The sequence below is a fragment of the Plectrocnemia conspersa genome, unplaced genomic scaffold, assembly GCF_051122295.1.
Source record: "Plectrocnemia conspersa isolate PC_06_02 unplaced genomic scaffold, ASM5112229v1 ptg000005l, whole genome shotgun sequence".
In the NCBI taxonomy this organism is placed as follows: Eukaryota; Metazoa; Arthropoda; class Insecta; order Trichoptera; family Polycentropodidae; genus Plectrocnemia; species Plectrocnemia conspersa.
Window position 1 is genome coordinate 32,423,579 of NW_028277169.1, and position 27,914 is coordinate 32,451,492.

At 29.5% G+C, this 27,914-nt stretch overlaps 2 protein-coding genes across 4 annotated transcripts in view; one reads left to right on the plus strand and one right to left on the minus strand.

Annotated features, from left to right (window-relative positions):
• LOC148235453 (uncharacterized) overlaps window positions 1-27,914 on the minus strand; it is a 598,142-nt gene that overhangs the window by 295,824 nt on the left and 274,404 nt on the right. The window lies entirely within an intron of this gene.
• Window positions 1,685-26,265, plus strand: LOC148235454 (uncharacterized). The gene is made up of 2 exons (XM_088185922.1): window positions 1,685-3,218; window positions 26,194-26,265. The coding sequence occupies exons 1-2, from the start codon at window positions 1,857-1,859 to the stop codon at window positions 26,263-26,265; spliced, it is 1,434 nt and encodes a 477-aa protein (XP_088042048.1). The 5' UTR covers window positions 1,685-1,856.

Consider the following 27,914-nt stretch of genomic DNA (forward strand, 5'->3'; position numbering starts at 1 on the left):
TTTAATAAATTTGCTATTGTCATATTAAAATAAAACTAAAGAAAAAAAATATTGTAACAGAAAACGTAGTATATTATAAACTGCGATTTAAATCATATTTGTAAACAGATAAAAACAATTTGAACCATTTTACTTGATATAGACATTAATCTATGACAGCAGCAGCAATTTCAGGTCCTAGCGATTATCCTGCATACCATGATCTGGCGCTCTAATTCAAATTTACGAGATTATCACAATAGTTCTACAACTACAATTAAAAGGTGATATCTGGGTAATTGATATAGCAATGCGAATTTATTTTATTTTCCATGTTTATGAAAAAAACATAGATATAATATAATTATTTTGTTTTGCAACAAACTACCGTTTTAATTTTTTTCAGCTATGTAAAAGATTAGTCTACAGGTTTATAAAAAATATCCATCTATTATTACAAAATAACTATTATTGTTTCAAACTATTATTTTTATTCAATTCGAAGCAAATCCTTCTATTCAATAACGTATAATATGAGACATTGCTCTAGTTTTACCAGAGCTTTGGAATATTTCAGAGAATGCAGCAGCATACGGGAGATATTTAATTTTATTTTTTAAAACCTCATAAAGAGAATGGAAAAATTACAATTGCAGCAATTGTTGCATTAGACCACATGATCTAAATTGTGCCAATATTCACTAGCATAAAAAATATATTTATATATACATATTAATTGTGGGGGTTTCAACAATCAGCACAGATTTTTATAATTTTGTGGTCATTTTAAAGACCATTTCAAACAAAGGAAAACACGGCTCATAATTAAGGTCACACACAGTATTTTTCACAACAATGGAAGAGAGATCTCGTGATTAAAAAGTGCGATAATAATTTAAAAAAAAAGCATTGCGAGATATTCTTCTAATTATTATAAGCTTCACAGTCCTCAATGAGTACATACTCTCACAGATTTTCAATGCGATGTTAAATAATAGACTTATAAGAACCGCAAAAACTGCCCTTTGTTTGGAAAGTATGTGCGCAATTCAATTACACAATTCGCTTTACCTTGCGCATAATTCTACAGTTATTCTACCCTTTGGTTATCGATCGCCTTAGTGGTTATCTAAACTGTTTCTGTTAATTGGCTCACAAACATCCTTATTTGCTATTAGCCAGAGCTGAATTGACCTAGCATAATAGAATATGTGACACTTGGTCACATATCGCTCGTTATCGCTCGTCATTATCGGACGTCTACTTAGCTCCAGCAATGGACATAATTAATATTATTGTTGAAAAAATGGACGCAAAATTCGCTGCACAAGCGAAGTTGATTGCGGAACAGCAATCACTAATTGCGGATCTAAAAAGTCTGCTGAAAATTCAAGCTGCGACCCAGCAGCAACAGCTCACAAAGAGAAGAAAAAATAAAAAAATAATCGCAAAATCCGTGGACTCTAGGCCAAGCAATGAGGTGGTGAGAGGCTCAATTTCGTCGTCACCAATACAACCCGCTGTCTCACCGACTCGTCGACGACACGCTTCAGCTCCTTCGGTTGCTACCGAGAAGACCCCAACGCCTGTGCCCGATGTCTCGCCATTTGCCTGGACCGAAGTCAGAAAGAATAAGAAGAATACACAAGCGCGCACTCAGCTTCTTCGCGGGTCTGGACAACAGGATGGATTAATAAGAGCAGCTTTAAAAATGAGACATCTACACGTGCTCTACTTACACCGGGATACAACCGAAGATGCAATTATGGTATATCTAAAAGAAAAACTAAATTCATGTGAAGTGTCGGTATCGAAAATCATAACAAAGGGCACAAGTTATGCATCATTCAAAATTGCAGTTCCTGATGCCAAACTAAATGAGGTTATGTGTCCAGAGTTATGGCCATCTGGATGCTCATTTAAAGAATGGAGATTTCGGAAAGGCGTTAAACCTTCCTAGGAAGCGTTCGATGGATCCCCTTTCGATTTTTTATCAAAACGTAAGGGGATTAAATTCCAAGACCGTCGACTTCCTTTCCGCTATCTACGCACAGGAGCATGACATCATCGCTATAACGGAAACGTGGCTGACGGATTCCGTGCTGAACGCTGAGCTCTTCGACGATCGTTACACCGTGTTTAGAAGAGATCGATGCAGCAGAGGCGGAGGTGTGCTCTTAGCTGTCCGCAGAGATTCAATTCGTGCGCGAAGGCTTGCGCATCTCGAAGCTGACGGAGAACATCTCTGGATCCTCGTCGAGACGAAACGAGCTTCAATCGTTATATGCGTGTTATATTTTCCGCCAAATCAGTTAAAAGACGTTACTGCTGCATTTTTTCGTAAGATTCAATCGGAATCTGAATATTTTTTGAAGAAAAAATGTATCATCTTAGGTGATTTTAATTTACCTACGAACATTGGTGCCAATATTGACATAAGTTTAATAAGTAATATTTTAAATTTAAATCAAATAAATTGTGTCAATAATAATTTTGGTGACAAATTAGATCTAATTTATACAAATGTAAATAATTGCATAGTAATTAAGAGCGAATTCGTATTGGTGTCGGAAGATAATTATCACCCGGCGCTAATGATAAAATTAAATATAAATAAAAATGGCATAACTACGAATGAGTTGGAATGCGTGAGCGATCGGAATGATTTCGGATGGTCGTTTGGAAATTGTGTAGATTTTGGTTTATTAAATAATTTACTTTTAGGTATGGACTGGAGCCGAGTTGGCGGGTGCGTTGATGTTAAATCTTCCCTGGCGGCCTTCTATGAGGTTCTTTATTGTGCATTCGACCAGCTCTTTATTCGAAAGCGCCCTCAAGTGCTTAACGTGTCATATCCTAGATGGTTTTCTCATGAGATCATCTCATTGCTAAAAAGAAAGCACGCCTTTCATAAGTTATGGAAGAGATCGGGACATCCATCTGCTCTCGAGGAATTTCGTTCATTAAGAGCACGCGTTAAGTGTTTGATAATTTCCTGTCATCGCAATCATTACAAAAATTGCCAAAAACAAATAATTAATGATCCCAAAGCGTTCTGGAAATTCATTAGCACTAAACGCGCTACTCAGTCGACGTCGAAAGTGATGAACCTCGACGATAAAACATTGGACGGTTCACAAAATATAGCTGACGGTTTTGCGCAATATTTTCGTTCTGTTTTCGAGGAATATTTTACGCCTTCTGCTCAGTTGCTTCCTTCTTCATGTTCTTGGTCTTCAGTACTGACCATCAAAGAAACTGAGCACTCAGATTTTAAATACGGATTTAATAAATTAAAGACAGGGCGTTCTTCTGGACCTGATTTAATTCCCGATTTTATTTTGAAGGGTTGCGAAGTAAGTCTCGCTGCTCCTCTAAAATGTATTTATGATCTGATTCTCAAAACATCATCATTTCCTGATCTATGGAAATGTACAAAAGTCACCCCTATTCATAAAAAGGGTGACAAATTATATATAAAGAATTATAGACCAGTAGCAGTGTTGTCAGCTCCTGCTAAATTATTTGAAATAATTATTCATAAATATCTCTACAATCACTTTCAGCAAGTTTTATTAGACCAACAGCACGGGTTTCGTCCTGCCCGTTCCACTGTTACTAATCTTCTGTCGTTCACCAAAACTGTGACAACTTCTCTCGATGCCGGAATTCAAGTAGACGTCGTGTATACAGATTTTGAGAAAGCCTTTGACAAAGTTTGACATACGTTATTATTAAAAAAATTGTCGAACCTCGGTTGCTCAGATAATTTAACTCGGTTATTTTCGAGTTATTTAAGCAATCGTAGACAGTTTGTAACCTATGGTGGCCGATTGTCAAAAGAATATTTTACCCCTTCGGGGGTTCCTCAAGGATCCAATCTGGGACCTCTGCTTTTTGTGTTATTTATTAATGACATAAATACAGCAATTAAAAATTCAAGTTTTCTTCTGTACGCAGATGATTTAAAATTATATAAATGCATTCGATCTGTTGCGGACTCCTTCTCTCTACAAAGTGATTTAGACTCTCTGTGGAGATGGGCTTCCGTTAACCGTCTGCCCTTTAGTGTCGGAAAGTGCCATACTGTGTCATTTTCTCGATCCCGTTCGCCATCAGCTTATTTCTTCCATCTCGGTGGTAACATTTTGACTAGAGAAACTTCCATTAAAGATCTCGGAATCACTTTCGAGAGCAAATGTAGGTTCTCTCTACACATACACGACGTCTGTGATAAATCTTCCAAGATGCTCGGCTTTGTTATGAGGAATGCCTTTCACTTTGACGATCCGTCAGTTATTCGCATCCTCTATGACACCTTAGTTCGTAGCATTCTTGAATCGGGATCTATAATTTGGAATCCCCGAATAGCCAAATATTCCCTTTTAGTGGAAAAAATTCAAAAAAGGTATTTAAGATACCTTTACAAAAGGACATTTGGTTATTATCCGTACTTATATCCCAGCGCCTTTCTTTTAGGAGCGTTGGGATATGATTCGCTGATTTCTCGCAGAAAGCTGTATGTCGCTAAGCATTTTTTTAAATTACTAAAAGGTGCTGTCGACAATCCAGCTATTCTCGAGGAATTCCAGTTTTGGGTTCCGGAACATTTTCGAGAATCACGATCGAGACCTCTTTTGATGGCCGTTAGGGCTAGGACATCCGCACTTGCCGACTCGCCTATAGCTGTGGCCATCCGGCTCCTTAATACGCTGGCATTACATATTGACTTATTTAATGTTAGCTACGAGGATCTGATCCAGTTTATATCATTTAATTTTAATATTTTATAATTTTTTGTTATGTTTATTATTTTTAAGTATGTTCTATTTATGTATATATACGTTTTTTATGTTTTATAAATTTAAAATTTGTTTTCGACCATCGTGGCGCATTGGGGTAACCTGTTAGGCCACGATGGTCTTAATTTAATCTAAAAAAAATAAAAAAAAATAAAAATAAAAAATAATCTAGAAGGACGACATAAAGTCACAGCAGTAGAGGCGAGCCAAGAGACTGAATCGACGCAATAGTCATCATTGAATCACACAAAAAGCATCACAAACACATCTTGACAAATCCCAACTGCTCTACAAAAATCACAGCCAACAATTAAACTACTCGACATGCCAGCAAAGACTCTTTGACTTACAAGACGTGCTATTTCAACTCTACCGCCTTATAGCGGCATCTACATTTCTTTACATATATATGAATAATATATATTCATTTATTTGTTCATAAAATAAAACGCGATAAAAGCAAAATTTTGACCTAAAGACTATCCTGATTTATGTACTTATACATTATGATGTGTACTTAATTACATGTTAAGTTCTGGTAATATTTTCACAATGGCTTGCGTGATTATTAAAATATTTATTAATAACCGATGTATAATTTAGTTGTATTTGTATGAAAATAACGAAAAATTGATTACGATCTTTGTGACAATGTTCGCGGTGACACGCAAACATTTTAATGTATTAAAATTGTATTGGCAGTACTGTCGTTACGGTGTATTTTGATTTAAATGTGTATGTTTGTATACATTGTGTAAGTTATTACGATATCATGTTATAAAATTATATATGTACGGTAAGGGCATGTAATTGGAAAACGTGTGTACCGTATTCATTAAATGCAAATTACACGTTTACCTACATACAATATTGGTGAGTATGCACAAAAATATGTTTGAAACACGCGTATAATATTGCACACAAAGAAGCAACCATAATAAACATATGTTCTAAAACAATATCAGATTTAAAGGGTCCGCTCGAATAACTTTGATATATGTAATGTAATTTAAAAGCTTTAACAATGTGGCAAAATTAAACTTAATAAATAAAAAAATCTTTTTGTTTTACATTTCTTTATAAGCATAAAAATCTGATGTAATTTTTATAATTTATAATTTATAAATTTTAAATGTTTACTTCTACACTTTGCTAATGATAATTGAAAATTTCAATAAATGTTTATGTAGTCAACAAATTTAAGCTTGTTAGATAAATATAAAAACTAAGGCCTAATGTTGAACAATGTTATATATTTAAATTATATTTTAAAAAGCAAATAATTACGTTAATGTTTAATGTTAAACTAAAATCTGTAATAATATAAGACTACATAATATTTGTTTAATAATATAACAATGTCACTCATTTTAACTTTATAATAACCAAAACTTTTAAAATGTTTTGAAAACTAGTATAACATTAAAAATAACTTACAATAAAAATATTATATTCATTTTCAGTAAATTTAATATAAAACTTTTTAAAGCTCACTTCACTTAGTATTTAATATGTATGTTCAATATATTTCTGTTACAGAATATTAAATAAAAACTAAACACTGCTATTAAAAATTCTTTGACTTTCTAAGCGTAAATTCAATGACTATTCTTGCTTTGAACAATGATAAATAGTAAAATATTTTGTTCTCAACTTTAAAATTTTTCATGTATTTTTATGTTTTTCTATAAAGGCAATATTATTTAACTGTAATCAGTATTTAAGTTTTGTAATCCTTTACAATGTATGCTTATATATACATATATATTTATCTATAGATGATTTAATTTATTGTATATATATAAAAAGCAATACAATCAAATAAATAATATGCGCAAAATATACTAATTATCAACTAATCTGATTAATCCGTCTAATAATTACAAATGATAGATTAAACAATGCATAATTGAGTCGAGGTCATTCGTGTTTTATCTAAGTCTCTCAAAGATTTTTTTATATTAATCGATAGCTTTTAAAAGTCTGTTTTTGTGTAGTTCCTGGCATCTAATGAACTTTTGAAACATATTTATTTATAATATCATGACTAATTATTTTAAAATACCATAACTATTAATTATATAATGATAGCAATACCATAATTAGGAGGCGTATAAAAGAAGTCGATATTTAAAAAAATAAAATACGCATTTATGCAAAAACAATTCAGCGACACAAAAACTGGTTTGTAAAATAAATTTACGACACGCAATAGCGCGCGATTTAAAAAGCTCATCGGCACACTTTCGTAACATAATCTGTATCAACAATTGACACAACTATTTTTAAATATCATAACATTATCAAGATATTTTTTAATAAAAATTGACTTTCATTACCTAATATTAATATGGTTTGATTTAGCATTGTTATGTTAAGGGATATATGTATTTAAATAAATACTTTGTTCCATAAAACAAATTATCTGTGCATTACAAAAATACAAAAAAAAGCGTTATATAAATATAAAATATAAGATTAAGTAACATTTGTCTGTGCATTGAAATAATACCATTAAATAAATACATATTTGTTCAATAAAAATATTAGTAAAATCATACTTTTTCATTCCATTAAAAATATAACTTCACTGTAACAAAATGTTCATTTGCTATTTAAACATAAACCTAAAACTAATTTAAATTTTTGTACTACTGCACAGCTTATTCCTTTTAATGCACAAATTATTCGTTTTAGGCCACAATATATTTTTTTGGATGTTCAAATAACTTATTGAATAACTTATTTGATATTTAACACGTTAACTGCCAACCAAAATTTTGAAAAATACTGTCCAGGCCAAAACGAATTTTGACTGGATATTGCATATATAATAATAAATGATATAAAAAATTAGTTAGTGGTTGAAAAATGCAAGCGTAACGTGTTATTGGGGGTGTCCGCCACCCATGGCCACCATGGCTCTGTAGAATAAGTGTCCGCCATTAGTGGCCACCATGGCGCCCTCGAATATTTACCAGTGTTTTACTACTGCACGATAAAACTATATTAGGCCTTTCATCAATCTATCAACAGTTGCTGACTATGGTGCCTGAACCTTTTAAGTGGATTATGAATACAACTGGTATCCTAAAGTATGGTGAGAAGACATACGTATATACCTAAAGTCGCGCGATTGAATTATAATAATCATGGATGATTGATCCCTCAGCCGGAAAACATACTCTAATCTAACTTAAAGCAATTTATCAATCATAAACAATTTATTAAATTAAGCAGAAATCGCTTTGAGATCTTATTAAAAATGCTTCATTTCACAGACAATAACACTTCCAATTCAGAAAACCGGCTGTGGAAAATATCCAATCTGGTTGACGAGTTGAACAATAATTTTAAAAAACACTATAACCCTCATGAAACTGTTTGCATCGACGAAAGTTTGGTTCCTTTTCGTGGACGAATAGGTTTCAGGCAATATATGAATCATAAAAGGTCAAATATGGAATCAAGATATTCAAATTATGTACGTCCTCGGGATATACATACAGCCTGAAAATATATACAGGCAAACAGTTGAATGTTGTTGGTTCACTGTAACAAAATGTTCATTTGCTATTTAAACATAAACCTAAAACTAATTTAAGTTTTTGTACTAATGCACAGCTTATTCCTTTTAATGCACAAATTATTCGTTTTAGGCCACAATATATTTTTTTGGATGTTCAAATAACTTATTGAATAACTTATTTGATATTTAAATGGTGATTTATTAAATAAACATTTTATTTTAAATATTGCTTATAATAATGTGTGATTAAGATTAGAAGTCTCTGGTAACAATGCGATTTAACAATAATGTATTTCTGGGTGTAATCAAATTAAAAAAACTAGCTAGTGGTAAAAATAATATGAACCGAAATATTTATGCAAAAATAAAATTAAACAGATTATTTTGATATAAAAAGTGAAAAATTATATTATTAAAATTATACAAAAAAATTTGGAGATGCATACGCCAAAAACCCAATATTGTAATTGTCTGTGCAAAAATTTGCTACTCAAAGAACATTAGCAGAACCATTCATTATAATTTTGCACCATAAAAGACAACAACTAATAAACCTATCTACTGTATTATACTTTATATAATATAGTGTAAAGCATGATTTTCATTAGTAATTGCAACTGGCATAACCGTAATTGTCCATTAGACAATGGTAAAAGAAGATACTCGGAATTTTGCTTTACAGTTTTTTTTTTATTATATATTTTATCATATTTGTGATTTTCTTAAAACACATTTTTAAAATATGGTGATTAAAATTTATTATTTCAACATATTTAAACCATATGTAGAAAGGCAAATGCAACATTAAGTTAGCACTTGAAAATGTATTGCATAAAATAAATGCTTAAGGCGTAGAGATTAGTTACTAACAATAAGAAGCAAATACTATTAGCATTTATTAGTTTCGTTGAATAAAAATTATAGTGATATTAGTACATTAGGTGATTTTTTTAAGTTTCGAATTTTAATCTAGACATATAATTTTGAAACGTATATTTCGAATTTTTTAAGAACATACGTGTAAATTTAAAGTGAAATAATAATAAGGCTTTAATGAGATATTTAAACAACAATAAGATTTACAAAATATTCTTAAGATAAAAACTTGAAACTAACCGAAAAAACTAAATATTAAATATTTTTTTACGTTGCTGAATTCTACATTTCTGGTAATAATAAATAAATTTTGAATTAATATACGTTTATAAGATTGTAAATCAGGACCATACATATGTAATCTTGATACTACAAAGTATTTCTTCAGGTATGCTTAATTTGTATAAATAAAAAACCCTATTTTTTTTAAGCAATAAAGATTATTCGAATATTTCCATATAAATTATTCTATAAAGCTATTCTTTGAATACATAATTTATTTTATAAATTAATAAAAACATACAAAAATTACTAATACTTTGCCGTAAGTTATTTGACTTGTATTACCAAAGAAAATCGCTTTTAATACTCAAACATAGAGCATAAAACTAAGTATTGAATTATTAAAATACTGTTATTGACTGAATAAAATCAAATTGGTTGTTTAGAGTAATTACCTAATGCATTACTTATTATTAGTATATTTTTTGTTGCTATTAATACATTGTTATTGCTACAATGTCCATAAAATATATAAATTGATATATTTTACCTCAATGACGCGTAATGGCCATTTTAATATCTGAATAAATTAATTAATTATGTATATCGCAAAATTATTCACACATAAAACCGAGAAGAGTGCCACTTTTACGATGTTTATGAACTCATCATCTGCTCTTCTCCGATGGTATTAGTAATATTATATAAATTTTAAGCATAATTTACGACCAGAACGGGTCAAGTGTGTGCGGTTGACTCAGATAGTGCAATATCAATTTAGTTCAAGAGAACAAACTCTGGTGGCTTTCTGGGAAATTTCGGCGATTCTCAAAGGCGGCGACGCTGAGGGGCTCCCATTGTGAAAATTAAATAATATATTTTATTCATTATTTTTTACGACCAACAGAAAAAAAGGAAAGACGCAAAGCTCTATTTTTACAGCCCATAAAATAAAATCTTAAAAGGAGCCCATTTGCATTTTTATAATATTTCTATCTGAATAGATTCTTTAATTTTTTTATATTCAACCTGAAATATGTTATACTGGTGATGTTTTTATAAATAAAACTACTTTTATAATTATATTGAAATATAATATTATATCTGAGAATATTTACTTGAGAAAGCACTAATGAAATAGAGATGCCAAGAGATTAATAATGCTGAAGAGCAGTATTTTTAGTTTTATCCAAATACATGCATATCATGTTTGTTTATAACATACAACTTACAAAAAGTTAAACATGGTTCTATAAAATATATGTATAAGTGCGAATACAAGTACCTTCTATCTATTTACACACAAAATTCCAGAAAAAACATGTACCGAAATGAATCGTCAGAGTCGCGTCTACGTGTAACCCGATAAAAGTATTTATTTATTATTCTAGTAAGTTTTATATAAGCTTTTGATTTTACCTATATTTTTTTAATAAGAACAAGCACTTCTATTCAATATCTAAGGATTTATGATAGTTTTACGAGAAACATAGCTATTTAACTATTCATAAATTAGTCTGAATAGTTAAATATATTGAACATATATTGAATACTTACAAACTTTGTGTTTGCTAACGTTGTTGTCATATTTTTAATAAAAGTCATGGTAAATTACCTGAAATCAAAGAAAAAAATATACATTAGTTCCAATAGTAAAAAATTAATAATATAGCAAATAATTTAACGTTAAAATAATACTTAATAAGTGTATATTATATCATGCATCTACATTGAATAAGAGATATTGATTGTTATAAATTTGTATTTTAAGATTTTTTTATGTAGCCTTAATTTTAGTTTGTGTCAAATTGTTTAATACATTAAAACCACTTGAGTGAAAAATATGCAAATGCGTGTTAAAAACGCAATGAATCAAAATTTAATTAGTTTTTTAATTGTATTGTCGGTATCATAAAATACATGTTATCTATTAAAAATCTAAAAATGGGTGCTGCATTTTAGGTAATATTAAAATATCATTTAAAATACTTTTTACTATTAGCAAATATTTTTAAAGAAATAGCGTATTATACTGAAAACATTCATATAAATAAGTCTATTACTATAAAAAGCAAACAATTTTTTTATTTAATTTTAATTCCTAAAGCTTAATAAAAATATAATTTGTTACTACTATTTAATACTAAATCACAAAAATATAATTATATATTACAAATATCATTTTTTAAATACAGAAATATTTCTAAAGGAATTATCTCAATTAAATTTAGACCAAGATATTTATTGTACATAATAAATATTTCGTCGTACTTGATTTTAATATTAAAACGATTCGTATTTTAATATATTTTGCTTTACATTCAAAATACTAAGTGTGAATAAATTATTAATAGTATTCGCGTCACTTATTTTAGGATTTTTTGATACTTGACTCTTAATAATAACCAAGTAAAGATTAAAATAAAAATTCTCATTAAAATACATTAAAATCTTATATAAAAATTTTATTTTTACGAAGAATTCCAAAGAAAAATATTCTGTAAATAATCCGGTTTTCACTAGAACCACTTTTGCTTTAACTTTTATTTTATATTTTTAGTATTAATGTTTATTTCACTAATACTATATTATATAATAAAGATGAATATAAACAACGGATTTAAAAGAACAAAATTTTTCACATAGATATTTAATACTGTTGAGAATATCAGATGTCCGTAAAAGTTTAAGAGTAATATATGATACTATGAAATTAAATATTTTTGTAACGCAATATTAACTAACGTTTTTTTAATACATATGTTTTAATATTATCCTCTTTATTTATTACCGGTAAAAAAAATTATTATTTAAAGAAATATGTATTTTTCAATAATTATTTGCATAATGATTATTGTATAAATAGAAATCATATTTTATTTTAGAATGACCTTCATATTATATATTAGGATCCTTAATCAAATCCCCTTTGTGTTGCATGATGTGGCAATATCACTTAGCATCTAATTAAACTATCCTTCAATAACCATTACCATCGAATTCCTTCCGTCGAATCATGACGTCAGGGATAGAAAACCGCTTTACGATTCAACACACAAATAGTATGATAGATATTGCCTAGGTACTTTTTTTAGCGATTTTTCCCATAGGACCGAATTGCCGGTCGACTTGTTCCGGACACATTAAACACACTGTTCCAGGTTCGTTTGTCGCGATTTTATTTTTCACGGTTCTGCCTTTTATGTTTACAGATTTTTGCTTATTTTTATTTTCGGTCGATACACGAACGAGTTTTTACTACAATTTTATACAACGAAACCACGTAGAAATACTTCGTTCGATCGCCAAGCTCATTTTAATCCTTTAATTCTAAGTTAAAGCTAACCAAGCGGAATCAACTATGTGCTTATTGAGGTTTAGTGAGAGTTTAACGGATTATGTATGCTTGGTCTTTTATTTAATTAGCTTGTAAGTTATGCTATCGAGGCAATTGTGTAATAAGCAATCGATAATAGTACATAAATAATTTAAGGCTTCCAAAAGTTCAATCTTCAGTACATATACGACTCTTAGATAGATTTGGTTTCACTTTACAATATGTTTATATATTACCAATCTTTCGTTGTAAAATGGAAGGCGTAAAATGCGTTACAACAGTGTAAACACAATCAACAACTATTAAATAAATAGCGCGACACTATAGCCTGATTTTATTGTAATTATTTATCTCAATATTCATCCAATAAATTATTATTAAAAGCTATGATGATCGATCGAAATTAAAATTATATACTTTTAACTGATTTAAATCTCTTAGACATAATTAAATAATAAAAAAACACTGAATTCCACATGGGATTTAAACCCAAAACATTTTAGTATTATTCACCGATTTATACTATCAATCTATCGTGCTGGTCAAATAGCCTCTTATAGAGTTAAAAATACTGCTGCGTTAAATAGTTACTCTATTTCTAATTTATGTAGGATCATATAATTTGAACTAAATGTAATAATTGCAAAACACTCCTAATTTAAGCAACCCACTAATTAATTAAATAAATTGTATGACTCGAATACATTTTTTTATTATGTAACACTTGCAGCATTTAATAGTATATAATTAAGGAAACAATTTTTTATATGATATTAAATACATGAGAAAAATGGAACAATTGCTGAAGCATAGCGATGAAAATAACATCTAGCAATCTGTAAATAGTGACTATACAAATTCATTTTGTATATAATTTAAAGCATAAAAAGTAGATTATGTCCATTTGACCTTATAAATACTATGATTTAAAATACGTGTAGCTTTTTTCTCTGTAAATAAAATACATGTTCTTTGAATTTAAAGTCCACATTAAGTCTAGCTCTAATTCGGTCTTCGTGCTTTTAATATTAAACACTACAGTGTCGTCCGCATATAATTTCATTTTATTTATTAAATTCTCACGTGTTAGATAATTGATGTAAATAATAATAAACCTCCAGACACAGTTGATTAACTTTGCATTTTTTATTATTCACGTAGCACCAACTATTTATTAAGTTATTCTATTTCAGCCCTCATAGTGATACATTTTTTGTACATAAGAGTATTTTGTTGTATACTGCAAACTACGGCCTACGAGTTAGGAATAAATTTTACAACACACGGAATGACCAACCGTACGCGGTGCTCCTATTGCTTCGCATTCCGCTGTGACTTTACACATTTATAATATGATCTCTAGTGCCAAATGTAATGCTATTTGAAATATTTTGTTATATTTTATTACTTATAAATATTCGTCTTGACATTGTCAATGTCAGAAAAATAAAGATTAGTGAACTTTGAATGTCGTGTTTTTGTGCGACGATATTATGTCTGTACTCACTAAACTTCGCACTCACAATATTCACCTCTTGCAAAAAATCCACGATCAAAAACGGATTTTTTTGATTTTTCAATGTATTAATTTTTTTTGTTGTATAACTTATGTTATGTAAATAACGTAGAAATATAGCAAGCTATATTATTTTTATATTATTAAATTAAAAAAAAGGAACGTAACACCGAAAATGCGCTACAACACAATCAATGATTTTTAATTTATAAAATTAAAATAAATACATTATACAAGGAGTCAGTCATGTAAAATATATATTTTCTTAGTATTATATTTTCAAGAAGTGTGTAAGAAATTCCACGGATTAGCTATGCTATGAAACTATTTTTAAACAACTTAAAAATGTTACGTAGTTTGTCCACAGATGAAATTACATTAATCACTTATTAAAAAAAAGTCGATCACGTAGTGTGCCAATTCACACAGTAACGCGGGAATGGTCGATAATATGCTAGTATCATATGTATTTACATATATCTAACTTGCACTTTTAATAATTTACCAGTAGAGAAGAATTTTAATTTAGTTATAAGTAATTGAATGAGCAACCATTCTATTTCAATGTTTTAAAAATAATAATAAATATATGCATAAATACAAATAAATACTAAAATCAGAACGAATCAAAAATAATATTTATAACCAAAAATATTGGGGGTCCAGTGTTCGTACACTTGTTAGCTGCGGTACCTCACTGTGGTGAGAAACTGACAGATAGTCCTTAGATAAAGGTTACCATTTTGATAAGAGTATCTAACTAAACGCTACAATTTCATGTCCAGTAGCTCAGGTAAAACATAGCGTTACACATGATGCATATGCATATCGTGCCGCGTCAACCGCAATGATGCATATGCACCGTCGGTAAAATACCCGCGGGGCCACACGATTCTTTTGCCATATATTTTATTGCTGACCCCGCTGCCACCCAAGTGGACGTGCCCTAAAAGGCAGGTAAGCGAACTTAAGGTGAAAAGAATGACAATGGACATTATTCCGGTGCCTGCCTCCCGCTTACCTGTTCCCACAAAAGGCCTACCACGTCTTTATATAACTCGATTGATTAATATATTAAGGCAATGTTGACCGATAAATTATCCCGAAAATGCTACTAAAATGGTATTTGCTTAGAAGTCGACGACTTATTATTTGTCGATATCGTTCATCATCGGTTCTAATGTTTGCCAGCCATGTTGGACGCTGTTTGCTTAATTGATTTCCTGGCAAGGATTCAAAATCAGCATTACGATGTGTAATGTAGCGTAAAAATGTTTGCTTACTTTATGATGGATATTACAAAGAAATTTTCTATACAAATATTGCCTAAAAATTTTTAATTTATTGTATTAGTATATTAAATTAGATTGCATAGAAAATATATGCGGATATTTTTAATTTTAATATATCATTAAAATATTTCGGTAAGACTATGAAATTGTAAAGAGTTACACACCATTTTAATGGGTGCCTCATTATTATGGCCAAGGCTGTATATGCATGAATTTCGCCGAAATAAAATAAATACCAAATGAACTAAAATAAATTAATTACAAATAAAATAATAATATAAATTTGTATATATATTTGGGTATCTCAACGTTATGACCAAAATTAAATAATGTAGTATTTACACAATAATAATGTTATAGTGAATAAAATAGTTGTTAATACATTAAGCAAAATTAAATACTGCAATATCACTTTAAATAAAATTTCGTGTCTAAGAGCTTTTATTCAACGTAAGACATACTTTGAATCATCATCTCATTTTATAATCAATGGTAAAAATTATATTATTTTCTCTAATAGAAAATTATAGAATTTTAACAAAAATACAATATATAAAATACTAGCTTTTAAAGCAGAAAACTAATGATATAAGAACTATCGTGTAATTTTAAATATAAGTCAAATTATTTTATATTTGTGGCGAAAATATATTTTGATTGTTACCCATTGATTTTTTTTTTTACAAATTTAAGTCAGATATTATCATTGACAGATTAAGCATTTTCTTTAAATTTTTCATATTGATGCATAAATGGTTTAATTCTAAAATTGTCAATTTTACAAGAATAACCAAAAAAATGTGGTGAACTTTAATTTATTTAAATAAGGTAAGTTATATTAAGAGCATATACATTTTTTTATCTCCTGATGTTTTTATATATAATTTATCATACGTGTAATTTATTTTGAAGATTTGTCAATTTTTTTAGATATTTTACAGAGCTACTTTTATTAAAAATGTAGTAGTTCAATTTTTTTAACAAGCTTTTAATGATATAATGCTATTCTTGCAATGAGATTATTTTACCTAAAAATGTTAAAAGTAAATTTACTATCAATGTTATAATTTTAGTTTTTTAAACAATTTTTACTTGAATTGACATACCTATATGTGTTGTTTAAGAGTACTATTATATTCCTAATTAGTATACAAATGCAGTATATTTTTTTTTAATAAAGGCCATGCGATGCGTCAGCAACGCCGCAAATTCACCCCAGCGACTATGACTCGACGCATTAATAACAATTTTTTTATCATCGCTCAACCGGCCCAAGAGTGAGCAGATGTTGCCCAAAAAACATCATCAACAACAACAAGGACATACATAACCCTCCCGAGGATAACGATCGTTAGCGCTTCCGCGGCGAAATTTAATATCGAAATAAGAACACGAGAGTGTAATTGATCGGATACGCCCTTTGCGGGGAACAAATTCGTATTCCGCACAAAAGGGCGGCCGAATTTGTAATATTGTTAGGGTAATGGCGATGTTTATATAATATACGTCGACGATCGGACCATGTTCTGGAAAAAGGACCGCTCCAACATACAATATTCACGTACATCAAAGGGAGTTACGTGGTCGAAGCGAATAAAACGAAAGCTCGGATCGACGTGAATTCACACAGGTACGTGAATGGATAAATAAAGACAGTTTAACAATTTATTAAATGAAATAGTGATTGGACTATTTTAAAGTACACCAATTATGTCATCAAAATACATTTTAAAATTTAAAAGCATGGACTGAAATATGGTGCTAAAAATAATTGGTGGTTCTTTAGCAATTTTAAAATTAATAAAACATACATAATTAAAATTTGTAGCTTGAATGTAATTATTTATTTCACAAAGTCTGCTATATTTTTTTGTTTAAGTGTCTTCAATCACTTTCGGCAAGTTATATGTCTCGCCCGTTCCATTGTTACTAACTTTCTGTCTTTAACCAAAACAGTGACAAAATCTCTCGATACAGGAATTTAAGTAGACGTCGTATATATGGATTTTGAGAAGGTTTGCGACAAAGTATGTAATGAGTTAATAAGAAAAAAAATGCTCGGATGATTTAACTCGGTTTTTAGCGATTGTAGACAGTTGGCGGTCGATTGTCACCGCTTTCACCCCTTCGTGGGTTCCTCCATTTATTAATGACATAAATGCTGCCATTACAAATTCAAGTTTTTTTATTTAAATTGGTTAAATGCTTTTGATCTTTTGCGTTTCTACAATATTTTATTCCTAAGTTGCTATAGTATATAATACTGTTGCTAGAATATTTTTAGGGTTGCTCGACACATTAACGATTGACAACATCTAAAAATAAAGTATATCTCAAATGGAAAATAAATACAAAAAAAGGCTCGTAGTCACATTAAATCGTTTATCGTTCTGCATAGCTACATGTTATATTGTTAAATATACTAAAAGCTAGAAACCTCCGAGATTTTTCTCGGTGAATTTTTTTTACAAAGCATCTTGACATTTTACTGTATGTACCTAGTAAAACAGCTTCAAGCTGTTGGTAGGAGTTTAAACAATCCCGAGATGAATGAAATAAAGACTGTCCACCTTATACAACAATTGGTTCTGTCGTAGACGTTCGCAAATATAAAAAAATACTACGCTGTTTCTTATTATGACCTACTTCCTTACCAACAATACAATTTATTTTCAACAATATAAGACACTGCCAGGGGCTTTCACATTACTACGTAGAAGTTGCAATAAATGGGTTAATTTGCCTAACTTAAAACCTAGCAAGTTAATGATGTAAATTATGCATTTGATCTCATGCAAAATTCTACTTCTGATATAATTATTAATTTTATTACACTATATTTATAAAATATAATAATATAGCTTGGTGACTATTTTCATTAAATAATGTTGACAAATAACTTCAGGTGTTATTATTTCGGTCCAAAGTACCTACAATTTATATCTCAAGCAAGTTAATTATTAATTTTAACAGGACATTAATTCACAAATTAGCTCACACTACAAAGCTTAAAAAGATAATTTTAAATTTAATTATATACTCTCAACATAAAACTTTAATAAACATAGGCGTCTGAAATAAAACAGAGGATTCATCTAAAATTAAATACGTATTTTTTGTATTTTTAGAGCTGATCCGATTTTCTTTTATATATAATTTTGTTTATTTTAAACAAATATACATTACTCACGTCGACTTGCAATTATATAATACATATAATTTATAAGCAAATCAATTAAATGATTATTGAAATAATAATTCATACTACTACGTCCACTTCCGCTCCCACTCTCACTACAGCATTCACATAGAGACATAAGTATATATTTTAATTTAAAAAAATCTGTCGAAAGTAGTAGTCCTTATTTTTTAAATTGCATATCGTTAAAGACAAATAAAACCAGTATACGATTGTATAATACAGGGTAATCGTTATTTTCTTATCCTATTTTTATTGGTCACTTTCTTAAAAAAGTTTAATTGAAATTTAAATTTATTATTGTCGCTTTTGCTTTAACAAAGATATCAAATTTTTTCTTTTATATAATTATTTTAAAACTGATTTTGTAACCTTTTATTATTTTTATAAATTTTTAAAGAAAAAAAAATATTTATAAAAATTGCTCAAGAAAGTTTTGCCTAAATTTTTAGAATGAAAAAACGTGCCAGTTTTATTCTGAATAAAAATAACTAGTTTTTCAATTCATTAATTTCATTTATTTAAAATATTTAAAAAATATTATATTTTTCAATATTTTAATAGCTAAAGTTAAACTTTATTACATATTCAGAAGATCTGGTTTTTATATACTATGTAAAAGTATGTATAGATTTAAATAAATAAACAAACAGTCTCGTAGTGTATACTTAAAACTTGTTAAAGATACTATTGATCGATCATTTCGTTGTTATTGTAGTTTGACGTTAAAAATAAGTGGGGCAAGTTCATTTTGTTAAAAAAAGAGTTCATTTTCATTACAAATTATCTTAAAATGTATGTTTTTAATCAATTCACAATCATATCTATAAATAACAGTGTGAATGTTTTACTAGTAATTTATTTTGGTCAATGATATAAATTGTTTGTTGATTTTGAAAGAGAGACAAGTCTACTAAAAAAAAAAAAATTTCATAGTTACGAGGAGAAATTTTTTTTTGTAGGTTACATGTTAAGCTGTCTGAGGTTACCGAGAACAGGAGGTAAAGTGGGGGTAATTCAGTTGACTTGGCTAGCTTCGAGCGCTTCCGAACATTGTCGGCAAACGGACCGAAGTCAAAGAAACCGAAGTCGGAGCTGCTCTTTCGAGCGCGAGCGGTGAGAAACTTCCCCTTTCTCTCTCTCGCGTGTTAAGTGACAAGAGTGAGAGAGATAATGACATGGTTTTTCACAAACTGAGATAGAACGAGTAACACGGTTCAATTTCAGTATGCACGTAGGCGTCCTATGGTTAACACGTACGTCACGTGGTCAAGTTATAATACCACATGCTTATCGGGGACTTCAACAGACTCTTACTGACATCTTTGAATATTTTATGGCACCAAAGGGGATGAATTATATTTTTGATAGTATATTCTTCTAACAGATATCGTTATTATATTTTTTTTCATATAAAATTAAATAATTAAAAATAATTAGTGGTACTTGATTTTGTTAAAAAAAATCGTTTCGTTATATATCCTTATGTATTTTCCTATATCGGTTTATATAAATGTCACACCATAACGAATTCTTTTTTAGAATCGATGGCGACAATCTCTAGGATAGTCACAGATGTGGTGTTCGTATTCTGAAGTATCATTTTTATGCCTTATGGCATTTTGCAAAAGCCGACAAAGATTTTGCGTAAATTGAATATTTACGACCGAAAAGTTTTCACTGATATTGTATTGGTAATAATATGACAATTTAAAAATTGGGAATATTTGGCACATTTTTCGATCGCGCGCAAATATACCAGCTGTACATGAGAGCAGCCTCCGTGCGTACGTCATCCACGCCCGCCGTCCGGACGGCATATGAAATTTGTGGCAGTGTGGCCGCTACTCGGAAGTCGGCGACCTCGGCCGACTTCTGTTCAGACAATTTCCAAAGAGTGTAGTGCAAGCATTACAGGACGATAAAGGACTAAACTATGTTGTTTTTAGATTTGATTTGCAAAAAGCACTACTTGAAGTCTTGAAAACAGGAACACAACATTTTTATAAAATCATTGCTTATGAAAGTGAGGTAAGTCCATTGGACTCTATTAAAAAACATGTTTTTTGTTTATATAATACAATTATTGCACATAAAATTTTTATGAAAAAAGATCGTAAACAATATAAAATAAGTGCATTATTTCTTACTAATATTTTTAAATCAGTTTAAACGCAAACCATTATTTATCTAACAATAACATAATATGGACTTGCCTCACTTTCAAAATCAACGGCTCATATGACAATAAAATATATTATTAATTTAGTCTAAAGTCGATTCTAACCTACTGTGCATCGTCGCTAACATCGGTGATTAATACCAATCCGAGAAGTTTAATGCGACGTTATAAATCTTGCTTTTAACGCTATCTGTGTACATATTGTTATAAACAGTATGCAAGACGTGAAAATCCAGATTGATCGATTGCTATTAATATTTAATCACACGTAAATTATTCCGTAGCTGCTGTCTAATGATATTTCAGAAACATTTGCGTTCAATAGTAATTGCCGACGTTAAATCAACGTGCCGAAACTTCATCTCTCGAACGTTTATTATTTCCGAGAGGCGTAAATATTATACGAAAGAGAATCTTTTTAAAGCGTCGTTTACGTCAAGATTGCACAACTCGAACAAAACCCACAAAAATGTAATATATAAAGTGTATAAGGGGCCATCAATTCAGTTTGCCCGTTTGGGACGTATCAAGAATCAAAAGGGAGTTATGATGGATTGGAGTTTCTTAGGTGTGTGTATGTGGGTATAGTGCAAATATTTGGAAAACGCGATGAAAACGAACACATTCTTTGTGTTTATATATTCTTCATATTATCAAAACTTTGCAACTGAATTCTATTAATACCATAAAAATATTTATTTATATTTATGCGAATCGAAGAGGTTCTATATTTTTTTGCGAAGGATAAACTTTGGAATTTTTAAAAATTAAACATTTAAGTCCAACTCTTAAATAATGTATATTTATGATTTCAACTATAATTTAATTTATCTATTTAGTCAAATTATATGGTTCTTTAGATTTAATAAGACAATTAGATTATATTATTCATTAAATAATTTTATGATTGAGTTAGTTATATAAGAGACCTAACCATAATTTTTATAATCAATTAAACTATATTACATAAGTTTATTAAATCGCTTACATAATTTTAAATATGTATTATATTAAAACGTGTATACTATTTCAAAATATCGTTATATTAAAAATCACATATTAATTTTTTAGTCATAAAATTAATATTTTGTAATAATATAAAAAAAATACACAATGTTTCATTCACAGTTACTAATTTATATAAGTGTATAAAATAGTATAATAGTATTTGTTGTTGTTTTTGTATAGCTCTTAGTGATTATCTGCACTCTTTTAATGAGCTTACTTTACTGTGATCTGTGCCTGAATAAAAAAATAATAAATAAAGATCTATACTTAAAGTTATTTTTGCATACAATATAAAAAAATACTGATTCACTTTAGCGGAATATAAATGTATATTTTTTCTCCAAGTTTAGCCAACGCATATATCAAAAGCTAAGGTTCACAAGTTGAGTATAGAATTACTTCAGCACAATTGCTGGTTCCACAGCAAAAGGTAAACTTGATTAATATCCAAGGTCCACGGGACTCGGACAGAATGTATGTGGGAGTGTTTATGTGCTACGTACAATAACATTTTTCTTCTTAGAATTGTTATTAATCGCTCGAGATGGTAGCTGAGTTGAAATTGACATATCAAATTTCAGCATGAATGTGAATTATTGTACAATAATATAGATGGAACAAAGGCGTGAGCGATGTTTTGTGCTACTATGTAAATTATTCTCTGCGTAAAGGACGCTTTCTAATCCGCTCCCTTTTGTTCGGTTTCCTGGGAGCTTTTCGTGCGAAAGGTAATTAAAAAAAAACAAGGATCAAAGTGGTTTGGGTAAATATTCAATCTTGAAAAGCCGGGAATTTTGTCACGGCACCGCCTTTAATTGCGTAACAAGAACATTCGAAGATTTAATTTGATTTTTCGAAAGAGAGCGACCTTTGTCACATTCTACGGACGACTGCTCGCTTTTTGATTGTTCCAATTTGGGACAAATCGGAAGATTCTACAGATGAAGTAAAGGAAAAAGAAGCGCCTAAGACAAACGGTCGTTTGAAAAGAGAAATTGTTCTATATTGGACGTTTGGAGGAGATGAGGAATAATTTATTCAAAGTGTTTTGTTTGACCCTGTTTTAAATACTAACAATAAAAATACTTCACACTTATATGTATACATAGATATGCCTGATTAATATTGTTCAATCATTATGCTAAAATTTAATCTTTCAAGATACCATTTGGCTGAATCATAAAAAAACAATCTAAAAAGTATTGTACAGGCTTGGCCATAATGATGGGAAACCGTCTACCCCTGACTCATCGGAGTCCGGGCTTATATATCCAGGAATAGAATATGTGCAGCGATTTTTCAGTCAATCGCTGCAGTCGCTTCGTAGAACGGCGAAATATGTCTACGCCTTTAGAAAGCGACGTTCGCTCGTCTAAGGTCGTATTGCATTGTCGGAAATGTCACGGATGTGGTACTTTATGATATCCGTAAACGTTTCGCCACAAAGGGATTCTCTTAACGACGGAGAATATTTACTATGTTCTTGCGGTCCTTCAAAATCCTGATATGTCTCCATTGTTAAATTCATCTATTTGCGGATGACACATTAATGTATTGCATAGGTGATAACATTAATGAAATTGTAAATAATTTAAATAATGAATTAAGTATATTAGAAATATGGTTAAAGAATAATGTACTTAAATTAAATGAGAATAAAACTAAATGTATTTTTATTAATTATAAAAATGTGTTAGATAATAGTACCAAAATAGTAATAAATAACTCTAGTATAGAAATAGTGGATAATATAAAATATTTAGGAGTAATTGTTGATAAAAAATTAAATTTTAAAGAACATTGTAATTACATATTGAAAAAAAATTAGTAGAAAAATTAGTAAGAAATATATTAAGTATAAAAACAAAAAAAAAATTTACAATAGTATAATATTGCCCCATTTTAATTATTGTGCAACACTATTAAATATGTTTAATAAATTAGACAAACAAATGTTGCAAAAATTACAAAATAGGGCAATGAGAGTAATCTTAAATAAAAATAGATTAACTAATTGTAAAAGTATGATTGATAGATTAGAATGGTTGAATGTTCAAGAAATATTGAGTATGAATGTTTTAGTATTTAAATATAAGTTAGAAAATAATATGTTACCAGAATATTTTAATAAGTATTTAATAAGAAATAAAGATGTACATAAATATAATACTAGAAATAGAGAAAATTTAAAGATAATTAAGTATAAGAAAACGAGTACGGCTAGGGGAGTTATGTACGGAGGTTTTGATTTATATAATAGTCTTCCAAGAGAAATCCGAAACAGCAAAAATATAACGGGTTTCACAAATGGAATAAAAAAACACCTTCGTACATATAGAAATAAATTATAATATTAAGTCTTTATTATTGTATATTTTTATTTTTTCTTTCTGTTATGTATTTTTTATATATTTTTATATATGTTTACTAAATTTGTTAGATGTAAAGATTAGCTATTAAGCTAAATAAATTAATAAAATAATAATAATAATAATAATGAATGACCGTTTTTGGTCACAGTTATTAATGCGAATTTAGGGTTTGAGATAATGACTTTATATTATTTTTAAATTTGATCAGCTATAATAAACTCTTATTACCGGATTTTTAATAATATATAATAACTGTAACCTATAATAATTTAGTATGAACTTTCAATGTAACATTTAGCTAAATAGACAACAAACAATCTATTATAAAAAGTATGTTATAAAATATGTTTTAAAGAAGTAAAAGTAAAATTATTTATAATAAAATTGCTACAAAAATAATTTTCAATAGATTTTTGAGGATATTTAATTAATTTTTGTAACTAGTATGTCACGAAAATTATTAGTTTGTATATAAATATTAGTAACAAAATAAAAAAATCCATGAAGTATTATAAGCGCGTAATTTAAAATAATTAATAGCTCAGAAAAGTAATGCATATATCTTCACTCTGGTTGCTTTAAGAGTGTATTAATAAAATATTTTACGTTTTGAATTATATTTTTTTTATTTATTCACCGACAAAAATTAATTCGTTTTTGCTTTTCGTAAAAAACAACATATAATAATAAATTTTTAAGCAAATAAATAAAGAAACATTTAAAATATATAAATAATTCTTTATCTGAATGCGAAGCGCAATACTAAGCTTTAAGTTGTTATAAAAGTAATATGTATCTATAATTTTTAGGTATTTTGTCAAACAAAATGTGTATTAAAACGATATATCTTAGCCTAGCCCGGACCAAGCGGGGGACTCGAAGTCCCCTAAGTCGCTATTTTTCGTTGTAACTTTTTAATTACTAATGTTAATAAGTTCATATTATATGTAATCCTGTATTAAATCATTACACATATGTTCTGATAATTTTTAGTAGATTTCATACATAAATAAGGATTAAAAACAAACATTTGTGATGAAATACATTGTTTTGATATTTTTGCGTGCATTCGTAACATAACAAGAAGAGCAGTTGGGATAAAATATTTTGTTTCCCTCACACTTACGGTTATAAATGCATAAAATGTGTATTTCATCCATTAGGTGCGAGCGAGATATACATATATCGCTCTGGAATGCGCACGATTTCCGGTGTCGCACGAAGAAACGGATGACGAAACTGCGCTTCTCAATTCGCGTGGTATTTAGTTGACGGCAAATTTACTTTTTTCATCGTGTTTTTGTGATTTCATCGTTTTATATATTAGTGTTATAATTATTAATGAAATTTACATAATTACATAATATTTAGGTATGTAAGAAGTTTTATTGTCATCATTATTTTTATTACATAGTGTTTTTTTAGTGTAACATGTAAAAACAATAATAATAATAATGAATCAAAGGCAATATAAAAATTTAAATTAAACATTTCCGATTAAATCTATTGTTTTGGTCTTTTTGCGTGCATTCATAACATAACAGAAAAAGCAGTTGGGATAAAATATTTTTGTTTCGCCCACACTTTCGGTTATAAATGCATAAAATGTGTATTTCATCTATTGGATGCGAACGAGATATACATATTGCTCTGGAATGTTTATGATTTCCGGTGTCGCCAAGGACCTAACGGATCTCTTGCAATTTTTGAGACAGTGTTTATTCAATACGCGCGGTGTTTATGTTATATACTCTGATTTTGAATCTATGAATTCCTATAATTATATAATTCAATAAGATTGCGACACAAATTCAACGATGCAACGTAATTAGTTCATCGACCTAAAATCATGATATACGAACGTTTGTTTATGTTAAAGCAATTAGAGCAAACAAGGGGTCTATTCGGTATCATTCGTTTGAACGAAACCATAAATCGATGGGACACTTGAAACTGGAAACAGTACTAGACTTGTTCTCTTTGTCACAAAGAGATGATGCGTCACATGTAGTCACAGGGTCGATCGAAGGGACAAATCGATGGTGTACATGTTACCTTATGGAATGTGTCATAAGGAAATGCGTCACGTGTGCAATGTATATAAATATGGGAATCAAATAAAGAGAAGACACTTGATATTGATCTCGGAGAGAGAGAATATTGATGATAATATGTAAAGCCCTGCACATAAATTTATAAATGAAAAAATAAATATGTAGTAAGTAAATATATTATTTTTAATACAATAGTTTGAGAAACAGTAGCACTTGTCGCAACATCGGGTAGTAGTGGGGATAGCGGACACTGTTCTGCCCGCCCACAGTGATGAAAATGACATGCTTCGATGATGACGCTTCTTAGTGTAATTTTATTTTACGTAAAAAAACGATAAAATGTTATAAAATATAATAATTCCATGATATTAATATATGTAATGATTGTTCAAATGCATATACTTGATTTTATGCTATTATTTCTTGTCGAAAAGGTCTAAAAATTAGTATGAAGATCGGGGGTATTTCCGTACCCACGTTGGGAGCGTACGTTTTTTTCGTACACTCGGTCCGGTAAAGGTTAGAACAAATAAAGAGCAAATTCGATTATGCATAAAAATCTAATGTTTTATTTGAAATTATTGTATAATTAAAACAAAAGAATGGTTGTTATTATATAACGTTTTACAGTTAGTAAAATTAGTCTGTTTCACTGATTTATAATTATTATGTTAATGACTCAACTACAAATACGTTTGTAAATATATGTTATACATATGTATGTACATATATATAAATATTCGTTATGTTACATTATCTATGAATCAGAAGACTAGAATGCATTGTTCCGAGACTTGAAATGTCTTCGTTAGAACGTACAACAACGTATTACATTTTCAAACTGATAAGACGTAAAAAAAAACGTTAAGAGCACAATAACGTTATCACTTTAGATGTTACTGTTAACGGTTATAACGAGCGCAGTTATCGCAACAATGCATTGTTGCTGTACCGTACTTTATAATTTAACTGAAACCCTCAACCAGATATTTATAGTTGTAAATGATATCTTATTAATTTAATTAAAAACAGTTTTAGAATCACGGTTGCGAACATCGTTTCGTTGTCTCAACTAAACTCTATTATTAATTACGGAATAATTTCAGGAATTAAAACCCTCCAGGGTGCACTCCGGGATAATTTATGCCTCAATATACATAAAGTTATTATAGTTGGGAGAATTTCAACGGAATTGATAAAACAAGATACATTTTTTAACATCGAGTTATGTTTACATAATTCTCATTTCCGCGAGCCCTTTTTAAATTATGTCGCATTTTGCGGCCCTTTGAGTGCTACTTTCGCCGGTGAAATATGCGCCTTTTACTATTTTAATTTTAATACGCCTCTTCCCCGTGTGGAAACATAATAACTTATAAATCAAACCGGAGCGTCTTGGATAATAAAGGGAGAGGCGGGGAACGCGTGCCGTAAGTTGCGCGCCGCTGTTGGGATCGAACGAAGGAAAAAGCGATAATGGTCTATTTATGTGTGAAGGTGCACGCATAGCGTATGATGGATATCATAAAATTTTATTCTTCTTGAA